The following is a 21,363-nucleotide window of genomic DNA, read 5'->3' as shown; positions in this document are numbered from 1 at the left end:
TTAGGTAATTTGGAGGTGCCTAGGGGCAAAATACCAAGTTAAGCATTTCAGATAGAATTGGATAGATATCCATTCTAAATGAACCAGAGATTAATATATTGTGAAGATATGGTGTATCCTAGTTCCAGGGTCGACCCTAAAGCCAAGTAATCCTATAGGGACTCTTCTTGAATTCTCTTATAATGATCTTACCTACTAAATGCTAGAGGTTAAGATCAATATGTGGAATTTCAAGCTGAGTAAAAAGAAGAGTTTTGAATTTCTAATGGTGGGGTACCTCTTCTAATTTTCTAAGACTAGTCAATAGGAAAGTCCTATGGCTAGACCTAGGCTACTAAAAAAGTTTTCTAGACCTCAACCAAAAGTGAGGTCAACACTCAACTTTATGGAGGTTTGGGTTGGGCCTTTATTGGAATCACCTGTTTGATCAACTCTCAAATTTTCGGGGATGCCACCAAACCTCGCCTTACCGGGGGCACATGCATTGTTGCCCGTTGCCACAACACCTCTAAACATACGATCCAACTTCTCCTCCAGCTTAGGATCAATTCGACTGTATTTAAACCTTTTTTTGCAACAGACACCACCTACAAATTCATATAACATGTTGGATTTGAAAAGAAATTAAAACATTACAAAAATAGGGGACATTTTAAAAATGTTTATCGTCAGTCTCTCTATCTACCACTTTTTGGAAGTATCAATCGTTCGTTTTACCGGACCCATCCCAGATTTTCCAATCTTTCTTTAGCTAATTCCATTTGTTTTTTAACTACATCCTATCATACTCTATGCATGTACTTTTCTTGAATTTTCTAATAATATTTTGTTAGTCTTCTTTATTGAAATAGGTTGCCAACCTATTTCTTAGTTCGACCTCCTTGAGGCAAATGTCATAAAATATTAATTTTGTTTCTTTATCCCACATTGCAGATGAACCAGCTTCTTTTGTCTTAATTATTGTTTTACTAGCATGAAAAAATTAACATAAATAGAAATGCCACAATATCGCATCTCAAAGAAAAATGTGCCACAATATCATCTTCAATACCCCTCTACACTGCCCTACAACACCACCTACACATCACCTCCACACACAAACACCTCCACATACCAACACATCAATACACCAACACATCCACACCACCACCACCACCACCACCACTACCTCCACTGACCAACGCCTCCACATAAGCACAACCACACACCAACTACCTCCTATGCAACACCATCACTTCTACACATCCACCAACACATCCTCTAACACAAACAACAACACACACCAACCACCACTTCCGCAACACCACTACTTCCACACATCCACAAACACATCTTCTAACACAAACACAATCACATACCAACCACCTCCACACATCCATCAACACATCCTCTAATACAAACACAACCACACAACAACACCACCTCCACAACAACACCACCTCCACACACAAACCATCGTACACCACCACCAAACATAAAAGTTAAAGATAAAACCTCACTTCATATTTTTCATTTGATGCAGTTATGTGCATGACACTCGAAACATTGCTATCAACAAATCAAACACCCTCTTTCAACCATTTGTCAAATTTTCACTCAAACATCAAAGGTAAGGATAAACCCCTCCCCGTATATTTTATTTGAGGCAACTACATATAGGGCACCCAAAACATTTCTCTCAACAATCAAGTACCCTCTTTCAACCATTTCTCAAATTCTCACTCAAACATCAAATGTAAAGATACCCCCTACCCCATCTTTTTCATTTGAGGATACTGCATATAGGGCATATGAAACATTGCTATCAACAAATCAAGCACCTTCTTTCAACCATTTCTCTAATTCACACTCAAACATCAAAGGTAAGATAAAATCCCACCCCATTTTTTTCATTTGAGGATACTACATGCAGGGCATCCGAAACATTGCTAACAACAAGGCAAGCACCCTCTTTCACCCATTTCTCAAATTCTCACTCAAACATCAAAGGCAAAGATAAAACTTTATTCCATATTTCTCATTTGAGGATGCTACATACAGGGCTATCAACAAATCAAACACTCTCTTTCAACCATTTCTCAAATTCTCACTCAAACATCAAAGGTAAAGATAAAACCTCACCCCATATTTTTCATTTGAGGATACTACATACAAGACACCTACAACATTGCTAACAACAAATCATACACCCTTTTTCAACCATTTTTCAAATTCTCACTCAAACATCATAGGCAAAGTTAAAACCACATTCCATATTTTTTATTTGTGGATACTACGTATTGGATTCTTGAAACATTGTTATTAAACATTGTTATTACCCTCTTTCAACCATTTCTCAAATTCTCACTCAAATATCAAAGGTAAAGATAAAACCCCATTCCATATTACATTTAGCCACATATTCGCAAAATCCAAACTCTAAATCATACAAAGAAAGCTACAAATCGCAAAATCCAAATTGTCAGTTCAAAATGCAATTGAGAATGTCATAAATCGCAAAAAGAAAGTCATTTCATCGAAAAAAATAGGTGATACCGTGGGAGGACGAAGAGCACAGTAAACAAAGAGACCTGAAGATCAGAGGGAAGACGGAGAGTAGAGAGGCAACCAGTTGCCACCAGAAATTGGAGGGAAGAAGGAAAGAGAAAAGGAGAAAGGCAACTCGTTGCCACCGGAGAGAAGCACGAGAGAGGAGCGATCAAGAGAGACGAGGGTAAAAGAAATGCGAGAGGGTAGCGGTGAGAAGGGAGCGCGAGAGATAGGTCGGTAATAAGTTCGCGAAAAAACACGGGCTGCGGGGTTAAACCCGCGGCCCGCGTTAAACATAAATTTTTAAGAAAAATGGCCGCGCCGCTGTTTCCAATCACTTCATCTGGTGTTTTCAGAATGCACCGTGCCAAATAAGCTGCCCCAAACGGGCCCTTAGTGAGATTTCTGATTCTTCTGGAAGTATTTTCTCAATCCACATAATTATTTTCTTAGCATGCAGGTCATGCTTCTTGGTTTTGTACTTTTGGGACGTTCCCTCGAGGAAAGGGCCAGGCTGCAGGCTTCTAGTGACATGAATGAGCTGCTGGTAAGGTTTAAGACTAACGTGATATCCTAATATTAATGCTCAATTAGTTCGTCCAATTTTGTTTAGTTTTTTAATTTATTCGTCTACTTTTTTCCGTGCATGTCAATAATTTTAGGTAAATCTGTTTTAACAACATTTCATATCAAAGATTTTGAGCTCCAAGCTTGCAATTCAACCCAAATCTTATATGGTACTCAAAATAGAGTTAATTATTGCGTGAAATGTGATAGATTTTCTGCCCCATTTGTAGATACAAAATTTATCTGTCCATAATGAGCTGCCTGTTAAATAATGCAAGCATTTTATTCATGAATAATAAACACCTATAATCTATGCTTTAAAAAATTAAATTGGTTATTGCATGCAACTAATATGATGCATTTTTTGCAGTCTTTGGTTGCTACGAAGTCACGTTTAGTGATTACTTCATCTGAAGAGCCCACATCGCCTGATAGCCTATCATGTGCTAGTTCCGTTAGTGTTGAAATTCCAACTGATGATGTTCGGATCGGAGATTCACTCTTGGTGTTGCCTGGTGAAACCATTCCCGTTGATGTATATTACTAATCATTATTACTTGCTTGAATTTTGATCACTAAATCATTTTATTTCATCGCTTAATTTAGGTACATACTCACGGTCTTAAGACATTTTGTTCCAAGTTGCAATATGTCGTGGTTCGTTCTTATTTATGACTACGTAACGCTGATTTTATGCCATGCATAAAATTGATTTTTTGTCCAGGATATGGGCTTTCTTGCTATATTAAATAACATATGGAAACAATTAATATATTAATACTCTAAAAAACCACTCCTTGATCCCCTTGATGAGCACGAGAAACTCGGGAGTAATTTTGCTTAGGTTAGTTTAGCTTTATTTTATTCTAACCTTCCTTGCGGTTAAAATAGAGTTTATTTTTATTAGGGCAATCACTTTTATGAGCCTAAGCTCCCATAGTTAACCACCCCTCTCACTTATGAGAGCGAACTTTCAATGAAGGAGGTTGCTTGTTACTTTGGGCATAAATTTGGTAATTAGCTGTAATTTAATTGAGTGTGAAATGATTAAGGGATGGGGGTTAGGCCTAATGAAGATCTCATAGTTATGCTACTTTGGTTGTACTAGTGGATTTAGTTTTTTCTAATATTAGTGTGCTTCGAGCCATAATGTCTAGGACGCTTGATTAGCAGTCACTAGTTGCCTCAACTCAAGTCTCTTGAGTAGACGGGTGAAAATGTATGTGTTTGTCGAAGACATGATTTTGATATTGACATCATCTTGTTTAATGGTAAAATGTTGATTATATTATTTTCACTTAATAGTTTAGAGGCATAAACCCGACTATTTGCGATTTAGAGGTTCACATAGTAAATAAGTGCTATGATGCTTGATATGTCCATCAATTATCTAAAATTTCAGTTTACCTAGGTGATTTGCGTCCAAGGTACATATGAGGTTTGATTTTGATTGAATGACCTGTTAATATTGAAGCTAGCTTATGTTTAGTTTTGTCTAGGGCTTACATCCATTAAAAGACCCAAAAATTAAGAATAATTTGAAAAAGAAAATTTGTTTGCGTGGAATTGGTCCAAATTGATTCAGTTGTCGCTTACATTAATTGGAAGGCCAATGAATTAGACGGACATCCTCAAGGGCGAAGACGGCCCATGAGTCAGCCTCATTGCTTTTCTCTATGGGTAAGGTTGTTTAAGTTGGTTTGATGGGATGATTAGTTTTTTGGTGGTCGGATTAAGTAGGTTGGGTTCATGAGCTTTTTTTCAACCTGGTTACTTAGATTGAGGCTAATATTTTGAAGAAAACTCATTATTGGGACTTAGGAATTTATAGATGAAAGCCCAATATTTGCCATTTAGATTATTAGCTTGTCTATTACTTTTTTTTACTGTTTGCTCAAAATGTCAGGGTCTATAATATTGCATTTCAACATGCTCGTAGTCGGGACTCATGACTTTGATGTTAGAATTAGCCCAATAATGAATCTTGTGGTTTCACCTTATTGGCTGGGCATCATAGATTATTAAGTTTGTGAGATTGATGACAATGGGCTTTGATGAATTTATTCTCTTATACTTGAGCTGTGGGCTTACTAAGCTTCAAATATTATTTTTTGCGTAGTAAAACACTAAACAGTTAAGGTTGCAAATTTGCGAGTATAAAGTGAATGTTTATTACATTTAGCATATTCATTGAAATGTTGCATGCTAAGATCTTTTATCCTGATATAAATGTTTACTTGACAAATATAGCGTTTCGTCATATATAGATAATGCATTTTTTTTAAATACCAGGCTTTTTGGCCGGGCATAATACTTTATTTGATACAAGGTATTTTACCTAAATTGCAGGGTTTTGGATTGGGCTTAATGTTTTATTAAATAAAATATCAGACTATCTTTACTCGGATAAAAGTAGCTAACTTTGTATTTAAGAACCCTTGAAGATCTTTAACTCATCTTTTTATTACACAACTTGAAATTCGAACCTGACCACATTTTTGTCAGTTGATATGGTCCTGTTCTAAGCAAAGTCTTATTCAGTGTAAAATATTTTATATACATAAACAAGCACATCCAGACTTACTCAAATTTCATTGTTATTATATATAATTTTATCTTTTTGTTTCTGAATATGTTGATACAGTATACGTTCAGACTTAAGTTTAAATTTAAAATAATTAGCTTGGCTCTAATCTGCCAAAAAATGTGCTTGTGGTCTGTTATTGTTATCCTAAATCATAGTCATTCTTTTCTAACTTGAGCTGAACTTGAATCAAGCCAAAATCTAAACCTTTTCTAAACTCATAACACCCTACTACTTAGGATGGGTGTATCTCCATAACTGGGTATGTTCACAATGCTAGTCTCCATCTTAACCGCCGCAATGCAATTTTACCGGACAATGCTAAAAATAAAACCAAAGTTTTTGTGGGTGCTCTGCAAGTCCAGAAAGTTCAGCTTTGAATTTAACCGAAAAGAATCACGATTTCAATCTGTTGCCATGAATGTTATGCTAGTCCTCTGCTTGAAAAGTCAGATTGAATGTATTTTTCTATTTTTGCTTTCCATCCAAGGGATTTGGATCCGACTGCACTTTTTATTTATCTATTTATTTGCATGAAAAGTTAGATTAAGCTTCATTTGAAAAGCTTTCCTTGTACTTTTCTCGTTCTCTAATAAAATTTTATTTTTTGTGATGATGGCCCTAAAATCATATTTTAGTTCTGATAAAATAATTCTGGAATTCTTATGGATCCCAGTCAGCCTTAAAGGATTCCCTTCTTTCATGAATATAAAATTCAACCTTTTTATTGGAAAACTAAGAAAACAACATATTAAATATGGCATTTTTAATGATTAGCAACATTTAGTACCTTCATTATAAGCACAATCCTTGTTTTTAAGTGTGATGAACTACTCAGAAATTTATATTACTATGCAGGGAATTGTTCTCGCAGGAAGAAGTGTTGTTGATGAATCCATGCTAACTGGAGAGTCTCTTCTGGTGTTGAAAGATCAAGGTTCACACATTTCTGCTGGAACTGTTAATTGGGTATGCTTATTCTTGCATCATTATACTACGTACGACACTTAATCTTGATAACAATAACAATCATCTGCTCGACAAAGCATTTCCATTGTAGTCTACAAAAAATAATGAGTCTTAGTTCATATGTATTTTCATTTGAACTTTACCGCATTAGATAAATTAAGTATATTAAGTTCATAAAAGAGGCAGTCATGTACAGTGAAAGAAGGCAAGGCCCACCACTTTTGACATGTGCTCAAGTAAAATTAAGACGTTTTGTATCCAATCACTTTTTGATGCAGCCATTGGAACTAAATGTTCTGAAATTGTCTTTTGATGGGTCTTTCTTTTACAGTTGTTGGTTAATGACCTCTCATGATCTAATTTATCAAGGCATAAATAATTCATAATTGATATCTTAACTTTATTCTTTAATAGAGTTATTATTCTTGTTATTCTTGGAATTGAACAGTTTATCAAATCATGTTTGTTGACCCACATATTATGCCACTATGTGATGCGAGTCGAAATATAAAGTCCAATTAGAGTTGGTGGCAGTGACGAACTATTAGCAGAGTGCACCCTGAATCAAGTTCAAATTGCTTTAATCACTGTCAAAGCTATCCAAATGAAGTCTGTCTACAATAAAGACTGCGCAAGCACATCTAGGGCATCAAAATTATCTAAGGAGGGGCCTTCTATGATCGAAATGAGGAAGCATAACGAGGAGGTGAGGTTCAAGAGAGACGTTGTGTCGCAGCTACCATTGAAATCACTCAAATAACTCTCATTTGCAAAATAGTTTGCACAAGCACGTCTAAGACATCGAAATTACCCAAAAATGACACTCATATTGTTTATGTTTTGCATGCGAATTAATGTCACACAAATAAAGGTGAAATTACTATGATCATTGTCGAAATCGCGAAGAAGTTTTCCATTTGTAAAATATATTATACGTGGTGACCAACATGCCAAAATTGTTCGGAAATGACACCAATAATGTATGGCTCATAAGACTCCGATACAAATTTTGAGATGATATAAATTTGAAATGCATGAGAATTAAGAAAAATTATAGAAAGTCAACAAATATACATTTTCTTAAGCTATATATGTATATGTATATATGTAGATGTACATATATATGTACATGTAGATGTACATATATATATGTACATCTACATGTACATATATGTATGTATACATAGATATACATATATGTACATATATATACATGTATACATAGAATAAATGCTTTTTATGTTTGTATTTACTATAAAAAATATCATTTAGCAATCAGTCATCGTATTATGACAAAGAATATGACAAACGCTACAGATAGGGTTGCTTAACGCGATTTATAGTGATATAATGAAATACTAATTAATTTTATGTGTCAATTATTTTATACAGAACTGTTTGAAAGAAATATATTTTTCTCTTAGTAATTTTATCATTACCTTACAGTCAACCAAATATATATATATACATATATATATATATATATGATAAGAAGACATGAGCCTAGGTCTTGCCGCCCTCTGCACGTTGCAACTCCCATCAAAGGGAAATAATATTACAGTAGAGGTCGGATGTTGATCTACATCCAGACTCGAATGGCATCATGGCGTGTGGCTTTACTAAATCGAGTCTCATGTATAGAGCACCTTCTTAATTTATTTTTCTTTAAACGTGGAGCTCGACTCAGCCCGAAACTATACACGCTTTAATTCATTATCAACATGCGTAATAGAATATGGCATTGGCTTGACCCGCCCGAAACAAACGTGCGCATTCCCCTTTTATCCTAGGGTCTCGCCTCGAAACAAACGTGAGCATTCTTCTTTTATCCCAGGGTTTTATAGTACGGTAATTTTTTTTAGATTTTGAGCCCAGAGCATTCTTCTGTTACTCTCTAGGGTTTTCTCGTGCGGTAGTTCGAGCTCCTTGTTTGATAGGGAAAATACAATCTCGCTTTGTTCTTTGGCCGGTGATTTCCCAGAATGGCTTCTTGTTTGATGTTTTTAACACACTTATTTCATATGTTTTTTTAATCTCGTTTAGTTATTTCATATCTAATTCGAGGCTCTAGTTTGCGCTCAGCGTACGAGTTTATTATGTCGCCAAGTTGTTTTGTTTATACTATTTATTAAGTTATTTTGAGCATCATTCAGGAATGAAGTGGTTACAAAGAGGCTAAATCATATATTAACTGTTATTTGTGAATGAACTTTCTGTGAGTGTAGCAAAGGTACAAAAAGGCACATGAAGGTAATAACCCTACCGACAAACTGTCGAAGGCTTTGTTGCATATGAATGAACTTTCGAGAAGAAAGCTTTTGTTATAATTTTGGTTTGTTTAAAATGTGTTATGATATTTTAAGTATGTTTAAATGAACTTAGGAGGTTAGGAGGGTACAAGGAGTTTATAAGGAAGTTGATTTTTTTTTTCTTTTAAACATGATGTGGAGCCCTATAAATGATCTAAACAATATTCAATGACATTTGAACATGATTTGTTACATATGTTGGTATTTTTGCTTTGAAATTTGGTTTGTTATCTTGGCGGTTTAGGCCACTTAAATTATATTCCATGAAAACATGATTTCAAAATAAATTTTTTCTTCAAAACATGATGTGGAGCACTACTAATTCTCTAAATAATATCCAATGACATTTGAAACATCATTTGAAATATTATAATTTGACTTGTGTGCTTGAGGGCAAATTCTTTTTTCTATTTAAAACATGATTTAGAGTTTTAAAAATGTCATAAGCAATGTACAATGTCATTTGAAACATGTTTTGTTGGTTATCATATTATTTTTTCATTGAAATATAGCTTGTGGGACTGAAGGTACAAGGAGAATACAAGAAGGTACAATTTTTTTCATGAAAATATGATGTGGTGTTGTAGAAATATTCTAAACAATATTCAATGCAATTTGAAACATATTTTGTTGTATATCCTATTGTATTTTCATTGAAATTTGGCCTGTGTGTTTGAGGGTACAAGGGGAGTACAACATTTTTTTTCCAGATAAAACATGATTTGGAGCTAAATAAACGTTATAAATAATGTCTAATATTTGAATCATGTTTGTTCTTTGAAATTTGACATAGGAGCCTAAATATACAAGTCGGGAACAAGGAAGGTACGAAATTTTTTTTTCATGAAAATATGATATGGAGCTCTAAAAATATTCTAAAGAACTCCCAATGCAATGTTAAACATTTTTGTTGCATATATTGATATTTTTTTCATTTAATTTGTTATGTGGGCTTGAGGGTGCAAGGAGAGTTAAAAAAAAATATTCACTTAAAATATGATTTGGATCTTTAAAAATGTTATAAAAAATATTTAATGCCATTTAAAACATGTTTTGTTGCATATTTTATTATTTTTCATTGAAATTCGTCCAGTGGGTTTAAGGGTGCAATTAGGATAAAAGTAGGGGACAAATTTTTTTCCTTTGAAATTATGTGGAGCTATAAAAATGTTCTAAATAATGTTTTGCAATGTTAAATATGTTTTGTTGCATATATTGGTATTTTTCTATTGTAGTTTGGCCTATGGATCTGACGATATAGGGAGAGTATGACGATACAAAAAAATTTTTCCACCAAAAATGTGATTTGGAGCTTTAAATGTTGTAAATAATGTCCAATGTCATTTGAAACATGTTTTGTTGCATATATAATTCTTTTTTCATTGAAATTTGGTTTGTGGACACCTACCTCATTAATAGAGTCCCCTAAAAAATTCATAACTTCTGAACTTCTTTCGCTATTTTGAGATTTTGTTTTCTTACCAATCGGGTCTTTTCCACTTTAGTTCCCAAAATTATTGGGTGCACGACCTTTATTCAGAATACAGCTCCAACTCTGAGTAAACTTGCTTCCAGGTCCATAACATGTCTTTCTCTGATACTCTGCCACTCAAAAAGGCTATTGATGCATTGATGCTATCACAAATAAAGTTTATGTTAGTTATGTTTCCTTTTTTGAAAGTTTTTCCTACTTTTCTAAGTCGACATCCAGTGAGGTGGAGCTAGAGTTCTTGGACATTGTTCCTTACCCTACTCCTGTGCATGTTCCCCCACTTCTCTTATCATCGATGAGCCCTCTGTCCCTTTGGTTCCACCATCTCCTCTCACTCTGTGTCTACACTCGGTGCACTCATCCTGATGTACCTACTTTGGAGCTCGCTACCTCTTTGCATGACTTTGAATCCCCTCCGAGCGACATCTCCACCATAAGGGTGTTCCTCTAGTAAGGTTTGCAATCATACATGCTCTCTCTATTCCAAGACAAACTATGTTTTTTTTTCGCAGTTTATCACCGTTATACAGAGCATTTGCTACTGCCCCGACTGATCATCAACTCTTATCTACTATTGAGGCTGCACTAGCAGACCCAACCTGGAAAGCTGTTGTAGTTGAGAAAATGAATGCTCTTTGGCAAAACCATACTTGGGACATCGTTGATTTTCCTTGGGATAAGAAAGCAGTGGGGTACTGATAGATTTTTAACATCAACTTTAAATGAGATGGATTCTTTAAACAAAATAAGGTAGGATTGGTCGGCAAAGAGTATTCATAGACTTATGGAGTTGACTATGAGGAGACGTTTGCTTCAATTGCTACATTAAATATCATTCACGTTCTATTATCCCTTGTGGTGAATCTGAATTGGCCCATATTCCAACTTGATTTCAAGAATGCACTCCTAAAGAACGAACTTATAGAGGTATACATGTCCCTTTCTTCAGCTCCACTGCCTCCCAGTGGCAGGTTTGTAGGCTGCAGAAGTTCTTCTATAGACTGAAGCAAACACCATGAGTCTAGTTTGACAAGTTCACAAAGGTGATGGTGGGTCATGGGTTTACTTAAACTAAATCGGATCACACTCTCTTCTTCCGACATTTCTCCAGTCATCAGATTGTTGTCCTTATCATCTGCATAGATGATATTGTACTCACAGGTAATAATCTACCAACATTGGAGTCTCTGAAAGACAGTATTGCTACTTTTTTTAAAATAAATGACTTAAGATCTCTCCAGTGCTTCTTAGTTATGAAGTTGCCCAGTCATCTTGGGGCATTTTTCTGTCTTGTTTTGACAGAGAACAATCTTCTTCTATGTAAACTAGTGGATGTTTGGATGGATCCCAATGAAAAACTTCTTGATAATCCTAATGTTGCTCTTGTATATAAGACTCACTATCAGCGCATTGTGGGGAAACTCATCTACCTCGCTTGTACATGCCCTGACATATGACACGTAGTTGATATAGTAAATCAATTCATGCATAATCCCTATGAGCACTACCTCTAAGTTGTCCATCAGATTCTATATTATTTAAAATGCACACCGACTCAAGTTTGTTTTTTTCGCGCTACATCTCTCGTTTTATTACAATTTACACAGATGCTGATTTGGTCAGGTTTGTCTATGATCGACAATCTATCTTGAGATACTGCTCATTTGCGTTGGGAAATCTTGTCACGTGGAAAAACAAAAAACAGTCAGTGGTTGCCAGGAGCAGTGCTGAAGTCAAATTTCAGTTTATGTCCTTAGGAATCTGTGAAGCTCTCTGGTTACGCATCTTGCTTTGTGAACTACGTATGCTGGTCTTCGTACATCTACAGTTGTTCTGTGATAATAAGGCAGCCATTAGCATTTCTTACAACCTGGTCCAGCAGGATTGTACCAAGCATGTTGAGATTAGCCGACACTTTATTAAGGAAAAGCTCAAGTCCAGGAAAATTTGTGTTTCATTTCTGCCATCTAGTGGCCAATTGACTAATATCCTCTCAAAGAATCTTCCTGAACCACTGTTCGATGACTTCAAATCCAATTTAAATATGTCTGACATCTATGCTTCAACTTGAGGGGGATTATTATAATATTAATGGCTATTACTAGCTGTTATTAATTCATATTATTATCCTGTGCTATTAGCTTTGATTTCGTTATTATTGCTTTCTTTTTTTCTACTTCATCCTATTTTTGTTTCTTTCCTTACTGGTGGATCCTGTAATGAGTTTTTATACCCCTTTTATATCAATAACAATTATTTTGATTCTGTTCTAACAATTTATTTTAAGTCTACTTAAATTTCTACAATCTAAAATTCTTAATTGTTGTTATGCGTTGAGAGATCAATGTTCTAATGACTAGCCTTAATCACAAATGCTCTCTCGTAATCGAGAGGGGGTAATTAACTCTCACATAAAATTCTCCTCAACCATTTTGAGTTAGGCAGGGGTGTGAATTTTCGGAGTCCATAACGTTTTTTTCCTAAATTCTTTATCGTTTCGTTCTCAGCAACAATATGAACTTGATTGAGAACACTAAGAAGTATGGTAAAACTGTGAAGGAATGTTAATGTTATAGAGATGATGGGAATAATGCATTTGGAAATTTATGGTAGTGGAGGATATGTAGCAGGTTTTGGGCATATACATGTGATGTGTATAGAAAGAACTTGTGAGGATCAAGAAACACATAAGGGCAGAAATTAGAGTTAGCACCTTATGTGGCCCTCAATGGAATCGATCAGAAGGATTTATAAAGTCAACTATAAATAACTATGCTGGCTAATAGGATTTTGTTTGCCGATATTTTACTCTTAACCTTTTTTTACAGAACTACTGTTAACGGCCGGCTCAAGTCATAATGAATTCTTATAAATTCATACCTAGGCTGAGTTTAATCAACCTTGATAGCTGAATTCTAAATATGTTTTATTTCCAGGATGGTCCCTTATGGATTGAAGCCTCAACAACTGGTGCCATGTCAACGATTTCCAAAATTATTCGTATGGTATGTAAGTATTTACTTTAAATATAAATGGTTTTTTTTTATAGAAAACGTAAGAGAATCATTATATTGTACTTGTCATAGGTTGAGGAAGCACAAGCCCAGGAAGCACCTGTTCAGAGGCTCGTTGATTCAATTGCTGGGCCCTTTGTTTATAGTGTTATGACAATGTCGGCTGCTACTTTTGCTTTTTGGTCAGTCCCGCACACTTGCTATTTATTTTAGTTTAAGGACTTGACTGAAAATATTTTTTGATTTTTTTATGCTTGTTCGGTTTTCCACTTTTTTTGCCTTATTATGGTATGGGAGAGCGGAGTGGTCTACTCCATCAAACAAAGTAAACGAGCATGGCTCCTGTTGCATATTCATAGAGTTATGAACTACGAGGTGGGGACTGAGATTTTATGAGTTTCATGGGTGCACTGCTCACCTTTGTTTTTTCTTGACTTTCTAAGATCTCTGGAGAGCTATAGTAAGAAGAACTAACTTTTTTTTAATATGTTTCTCATCAAACTGATTCTAAGCTAACTGCCCAATCATTTCCATGCCACGGGATGCGCTCTTGCCATTATCTCCACTCTTATTTGATTCTTTCTAAATACACTTGCAGTGTGGAAAGGTGGAGGAATTCCACCTGCAGTGGCAGCACTCATATGAGCAGCAGTGGGTTGTTACCTTCCCCCGAGATCACTGTTTGATGGAAGGATGGTGAGCTTGGTTGCGAAGCTTGTAGAACTCAGTTACTGGTAGGCATTTAGTGAGAATGTCGGCAGTTTGATCCTGAGAATTAACATGATGAAGATTGATTAATCCGGAGGCAATGATCACAAACAAAGTGATGATCAATCTTCAATGTTCAGTACGAGCCTAGAAGATGAGATTGAGGGCGGTAGCAATAGACGACGTGTTGTCACAGTATATGGGAGTAGGATCGGTGATAGGAAGTTAAGAAGTCACCTGAACCACAAAACATTGATGGATGCAGAAGCTAGAGCTCTATATTCAGCTTCAATTGACGATATGGCAACCATTCTCTGTTTTTGAACTGTCCAAGGGATAAGATTGTTCCCTAAAAATGAGCAAAAATGGATATTAGACTGACGATCCTCAACATTGCCAAACCAGTCCGAATCTGAATAGGTTTAAAGCTAAGAGCACCTTTGGTAAGGTTAAAACCATAGTACCGAGACAGCGCAGGAGACATTTAATGAGCTGAAAATGATATAGTAAAGGCTTATGCATGTGTTGACAAATGTAATTACAGCAAACGCTCTCTGGAGCCTTGTAACCGTTAAAAATTGGAGTGATCCTTCCAACTGTCAATATTGCGTTGTGTTGGAGTAGTCATGCTGAGATGCAATATCCGTTTTCAGTTTTTTTGCGAGAGGAATAAGAATCAGCTTTTAATTTTCCATACCGAGCTGCTGAAGAATGGAAGTGATGTATGCTTGTTGACTGAAAAAGTAACCTTTTGAAGTTTTCTGAATATGAATACTGAGAAAGATATTGATGAGGCCAAGTTCCTCGTGCTGAAAGCATGTCTCAAATATTGTAAGATAGTTTGGATTGATGGCAAGTTGTTGCCCGTGAGGAGTATGTCATCAACGTAAATAAGAAGATAGATTGAGACATTTTTATGATGATAGATCAAGAGAGAAGGATCAGCTTTGCTCATGTGAAACCCTTTACTTTTAAGGTAATTAGAGAGGGTGGTATACAATTGCTGTGGAGCTTGTTTGAGACCATAGATGGTCTTTTTAAGGAGGCGCATTTTATTTGGGGACTGAGTATCTTCAATGCCTTGCGGCTGTCTCATGTAGATAGTTTCAGCTAGTGATCCATGAAGAGAGGCGTTGGATATTTTTGAATCGGCCAGTTATTATGGAGAGCCACTATAAGCACTCTACAAATGGTAGGTAAGTTTGCGACCAAGATGAAAGTTTCCTTATAATTAATGCCTTGCATTTGCTTGAAACCCTAAGCAACAAGTCGTGCTTTGTACTTAACAGGGGAGCCATTGGTATTAAGCTTGGTACGATAAGTCCACCGACATCCAATGACGTTGCTGTTTGATAGTGGAGCAACAATTGCCATATACCTTGACTTAGTAAAATGTGAAGTTCAATTGACATGGCTTGCCTCCAATGGAGAGGTTTGAGTGGTTGAGTGTAACAGGTTGGGTCACCTTGGTCGGTAGGAATGGCATGAAGATCAAAGACTGGTTTTGGTTTTATGGAACAAGTTTGAAGCCTTGTAATCATGGGATGTTTTGGTAGAATATAGGGAGTTGGGATAGGAGACCTGTTGATTGATGATTTGTTTGGAGATAGTGTAGACTGAAGTGGTAATGATGATAGGAGTTGTTGGTGAAGTTCAGGGTTTGTTTGTGGAGATAGCACGTGAAAATGTAGGTTGTAGAAGAGATGGTGATTAGTTGGATGAGGGAAGGGTAATAGGGATGGTTTTGGATTTAATTGGAAGGATAGTTTCATTGAACAATACATGTCTGGAGATGAGGGTCTTGCTTGTGTATGGTTTGTAACATAAGCAGCCTTTGTGATTTGGAGAGCATCCCAAAAAAATGCACGGTGCTGCCATAGGAAGTAATTTGTTACATCAGCTGAGCACATTATTAGATGAGAATTGATGTTTCCATCTTTTCCAGCCTTTCTCGTGTATATTGCTCAATTCCTTGTGCTGACGTGTTTCTTTTGTCTTATTGCACTGCTCCATTTCATTAATTCGCTGCTAATATATGACCTCTTTGCAGTGATTTAATATTTTTCTAGTTACTTTGGCCAATCTTTCATTCATTACATGTTCATGCTTAAAATTTTTTGACTTCGAACATTAAAAGAGCTTGGTTGAGCCGAACAGCCCTGCCCAATCTTGAATTTTTTTTATGTCAATATCTAGCCAAGCTTGAAGAAGACTTGAGCTTTGATGCTGATCAATTAAGTTTAGTAAGGTCAATCTGAGTTTCAGCTTCTATCTTAATTGAAGTTGTATGAGAAGTTTTTTACTTGATGTATCAATAATCCAATTCTACTCGACTTCATGGATAAAGATCCTCCCCAATGGATTCTTTTTATAGGAGAAGCACTTGATCTTTCCTTAGGTCTCTTGTTCATCTCTCATCCTTATGTGATGGTATTTCATTAGAGTGTAGCCAATATCTCCCTGGCTGTTGGGAGGGAACCACACCTTGTTTCCCCCTCCTCCTACCTATCTTATTAAAAGTATGTTGTTATTGTTTTAGGATTTAGTTTTTGTTGAAATTTCTATTTGGACAGCCTCTGGCATCCCCTTTTTCATTCTAGGGCTGTCTCCAAAGTTGCTCTGATTGTAACTCATCCGAGGTGGTGTGTATCTTCCTCTGTCCTCATATTTGCCATCATCCCTGTACCTCTGCCATCTCCCTGTTTTCTGCCGCCAAAGTCCTTCTGCAACTGTCCCCTTCCAGCTGCCCTCATATCCTTCTCCTTACCGTAGCTAACACCCAAACAGCCATTGTTAGGGCTTTGGCTAGCCATTCCTACTGTCCCAATCCCCCTATCCTGCCCAGCTTGTGCCGCCGCACTTTCCTCCCACTTGCCTGCTCCTGTCGTTATTTCTATTCCTTCCAGGTTGGTCATCCTATCTTCCCCCACAGCCAACTTGTTTGCCCCCTTCCCAATCTTAAGTACCCTACCTGTCATTCAGTCACCGGCCTAACTCCCGCTGCAACTTCTTCCCTCATGACCTTTTTCTGGCCACAAACCCTTCTCTCCCCCCCCCACCCCCTGTTGCCTTAATTGCTTCCCATGATCCACTCTGCTGCCATAGCCCCATGTCCAGCCTTAATCCTGCTACTGCCCTCTACTTACCTTCCCGCTGCTGCCCCCTACTTACCTTCCCGCTGCTGCCCCAACCCCAACGACCCTACCTATCTGCTGGCAAGCCGCCACCAATCCCCTTTGTCGTCGCCCTATGGTGTTGTTCGTGTTTGTTGTCATTTATTTTCTCTTTTAAAGTGTTTTCATTGTAACCTTTTGAATTTCAACAATAATATTTCCGTTTTCATTATGGCTTGGGTTGACTCTGGTGTCAGAATCATGTGGGGAGAGGGTGGAAGGGTAGAAATCGGCTGGAACGCTCTTCAAGAATGTTGACTTGCATTAATGAAGGACTTCATATTTTTGAACGCCAAAAAAGAGCATATAGGATTTGTCAGTATTTCGAGAAAATAGGTTGGATGCCTTTTCCTTTGCTTTCATTCCAATAAATAATAGTCTGTACAATCTATTTTAGGTACATAATATTCTGTATAATCTATTTTAAGTAAATGAATACATATTCCTAATCTAAATATTCAACTAAAAAGAAAGAATCCGTGCAAATATAATATTTCTTTCTTTGCAGCATTGTGAAGAAGAAAAATTTTTATTCTGCTTGATTTTATTTATTCCTGTTTGATATCCCCCCTCAAATTGATGTTGACTGATCAAAAAACATCAATTTGCTGACAAGAAACTGATGACACTGTCGAGAAAGAGCCTTAGTAAATATATCAGTTGTTTGAAAATCTGAAGTGATACGAGGAAGAGATATAACACCATCCTCATAGGCTTCTCAAATGGAATGACAGTCCACTTCAATGTGTTTCGTGCGCTCATGAAAGACGGGATTAACAGCAATCTGGATAGCGCTAGTATTATCTGCATGAAGAGAGGAAGACTCAAGTTGAGGAAAACCAAGCTCAGCCAACACTCCCCGAAGCCAAATTATCTCGGAACAAGCAGAGGACATAACACAATATTCTGATCGATCACAATATTCTGATTCAGTAGATGACTTAGACACTCGATCTTGTTTCTTGCTCTTCCAAGAGATTAAAGAGTTGCCGAGAAACATGCACCATCCAGTAATAGATTGGCGTGTATTAGAACAACCAACTCAATCGACATCACTATAGGCTGTTAAGGCGATAGGAGACTCCGTAGAAAAGAACAAACCATGATGAGAAGCACCTTTCAAATATCGAATAATACGTCAAACTACAACTAAATGAAGATGTGTAGGTGCTTGCATAAATTGACTAACTTGTTGCACAACAAATGAAATATCAGGACGCGTAATAGTCAGATAATTGAGACTGCCAACCAATTATTGATATAGAGATGACTCAGATAGAAAGTCACCATAATTCTGTTGATATTTGACATTTACTTTCAAATGAGTATCAGTGGAGCGACCATCTTGAAGACCAACCAAAGCAATGACTCCCTTCATATAGCTGTGCTGATGAAAAAAAATACCAACGGCAGAAGAATGAACCTCGAGTCTTAAGCGTTTCTGTAGCTGAGACATCAATTGATTGTCAGATTCTGTGAAGACAATATCATCAACATAAACTAATAACAAAACAATTCCCCTATCAGTCTTGCAAAGAAATAATGATGAATCATACTGACTTTGAATAAAAGAGAAGCTAAGAAGAACATTGCGAAACTTTTCAAACCAGACCCGTGGAGCTTGTTTCAAACCATATAGGGACTTTTTGAGCTTACAAATATCATGTGAAGGTGTAGAAAATAAGTCTGGAGGAGTCATATAGACATTTTCTTTGAGATCCCCATGTAAGAATGCATTCTTAACATCCATCTGCTTTAAGAACCAGCCTTTAGATGCATCAATAGATTACACCAATTAGACAGTTGTCATCTTACCCACTGGTGCAAATGTTTCAAATGTTTCTTCATAATCAATCTCATAATCAATCTTGTATTCCTGTCGATTGCCAAAAGCTACCAATCTTGCCTTATATCTGTCAAGAGAGTCATCAGATCGAATTTTAAGAGAATAAACTCATTGACAGCCAATGGTTTTAATAACTGTAGGACATGAAATAATATCCCAAGTGTGATTGTCTTGAAGTGTCTGAAGTATTCTTGCATGACTTTGACCCAACAAGTCTGTTTAGCAGCCTGAATGTAAGAGGTAGGAACAATAGTGTTAGTTAAAATTGTAGAATACCCATATCTATCTGGAGGACGGATACGCCGGGTTGATCGTCGAATACTTATTGGAGCAATTTCTGGATCAGGGTCGGAGAAGATTGAAGGTGAAGGGGGCAGACGTCTTGTGCAGACAATGTCCGACTTGAACTGTTTATCAGCAGAAGAATTATCAAATTGTGAAAGTATAACTATATCTGGTGTCGACACATGATGCTGAAAGTAATATTTACTTTCAAAGAAAATCACATTCCGAGAAATATGTCACTGATTATTAAATCGAATCATAACACACAAAATCTTTATGATTAAGATTGTACCCCCATAAATGCACATCGTACTAATCGAGCTGTCAACTTATGATGTTCATGAGCACGTAGATGAACTAAACAAACACATCTATAAGTATGTAGCGTATGGTAATTAGGATGTTTATCAAAAATTCGATAGTAAGGAACCTCATACTTCAATTGTTGAGATGGTAAATGATTAATGAGATAAACTGTCGTAAATAAAGCTTCAGTCCAAAATTTAGCTGGGACAGAAGATTCTATCAGTAATGTGCGTATAGTATTTAATAGATATCAATTTTTTCTTTCAACAATTTCACTTTGTTGTGGTGTATAGAGATATGAATATTGTGAAACAATATCTTTGTCATGTAGAAATGCTTGAAACTCATGACACATGTATTCACCACAAATGTTAGACCGTAAGACTTTAATGCAAGCAGAGAACTGAGTTTCAACATATGCTAAAAATGTTTGGAATACAGTAAATACTTCTGCTTTAGAACGTAAAAAATAGATCTAATTAAATCAACTATAATCATCAATAAATGTCACAAAATATCTGTATTTAACATGTGAAATAACTGGTGTGATTCCCCAAACATCACTGTGAATAATGTCAAAACATTCATTGGCACTACTGTTTGAAATAGGAAAATATAACATCTTATTTTTTCCAAGTTTACAAACAGAACAATCAACTACTAAATTCTTATTTGTAGAATAAAAAATAGCACTTTTACGTAAATGCTTCAACACCATATCATTGGGATGTCCTAATCTTTTATGTCGGATGCCCACATTATTCTCGACAACTGAAGATGCTAATGAAGTATTTCGAGAAATAGTAAATTGTAATGGAAACAGTTTGCCCACTTTAGGCCTCTTCGCTATCACCTTCCCCGACACCTGATCCTGCACAATATAACCATTACGAGAAAAATGTACGTCACAGTTATTATTCACAATTTGACAAACAGAGAGTAAGTAGATAATTTAGGAGAAACCAAAACACGTCTGAAGGAGGAGTTAATATCACCAACTGTCGTAATTATAATATTATTTCTATTAACAACTTGAATATGTTGAGTACCAGTGTACAGTCGTTGGTTATGCAATAGATCAGCTGTGTCAGTCATATGATTTGTGCCGTCTGAATCAACAAACCAAAGAGAAGAAACAGAAGTAATAGTTTTGCCTTTCCCTTGAAAGTCGAGAGCAGAAAAGACAGAGAGGATCATCTGTTGAACCATATATGTTGTGACAGCTGATTGATTATTGCCATCAACTGTGGATGTCATGACAGGATTGTGGGTGTTGGATTCTGTGGCATGAAGTGCTTGTGGTTTGCGGTTTTGGGTGGTGTAGGGCACTCCGTAAGAGTATGTCCCTTTTGCTTGCAATAAATACATACCTTATTTTCACAATTCCGTGCAATATGACCAAATTTCTTGCAGCTGTAGCTCTGCATTGGTCTCTTCCCTTTGGTTGTAGCATATGTCATATTAATTATTTCTGATGATCCACCGACTGTACTGATAGTAGCTTGTGTCGCCAATCTTTATTTTTCGAGCAGTAATTGCCCAAAACAAACGTCCAAACAAGGAACCAGATCTCGGTTCAGC

General features: G+C 36.4%; 1 protein-coding gene across 1 annotated transcript in view; it reads left to right on the top strand.

The window, feature by feature from the left end:
- The window catches only part of LOC110025803 (copper-transporting ATPase PAA2, chloroplastic), a 59,028-nt gene that overhangs the window by 12,217 nt on the left and 25,448 nt on the right, over window positions 1-21,363 (top strand). The window contains exons 5-9 of the mRNA XM_020726461.1: window positions 2,990-3,076; window positions 3,467-3,631; window positions 6,539-6,649; window positions 13,387-13,455; window positions 13,537-13,646. Coding sequence (XP_020582120.1) covers window positions 2,990-3,076; window positions 3,467-3,631; window positions 6,539-6,649; window positions 13,387-13,455; window positions 13,537-13,646 — 542 coding nt within the window. The remainder of the gene's footprint in view (window positions 1-2,989; window positions 3,077-3,466; window positions 3,632-6,538; window positions 6,650-13,386; window positions 13,456-13,536; window positions 13,647-21,363) is intronic.

Source organism: Phalaenopsis equestris, unplaced genomic scaffold (assembly GCF_001263595.1).
Source record: "Phalaenopsis equestris unplaced genomic scaffold, ASM126359v1 Scaffold000333, whole genome shotgun sequence".
Lineage (NCBI taxonomy): Eukaryota > Viridiplantae > Streptophyta > Magnoliopsida > Asparagales > Orchidaceae > Phalaenopsis > Phalaenopsis equestris.
Note: the sequence above shows the minus strand (reverse complement) of the source record. Positions and strands in the feature narration are given on the sequence as shown.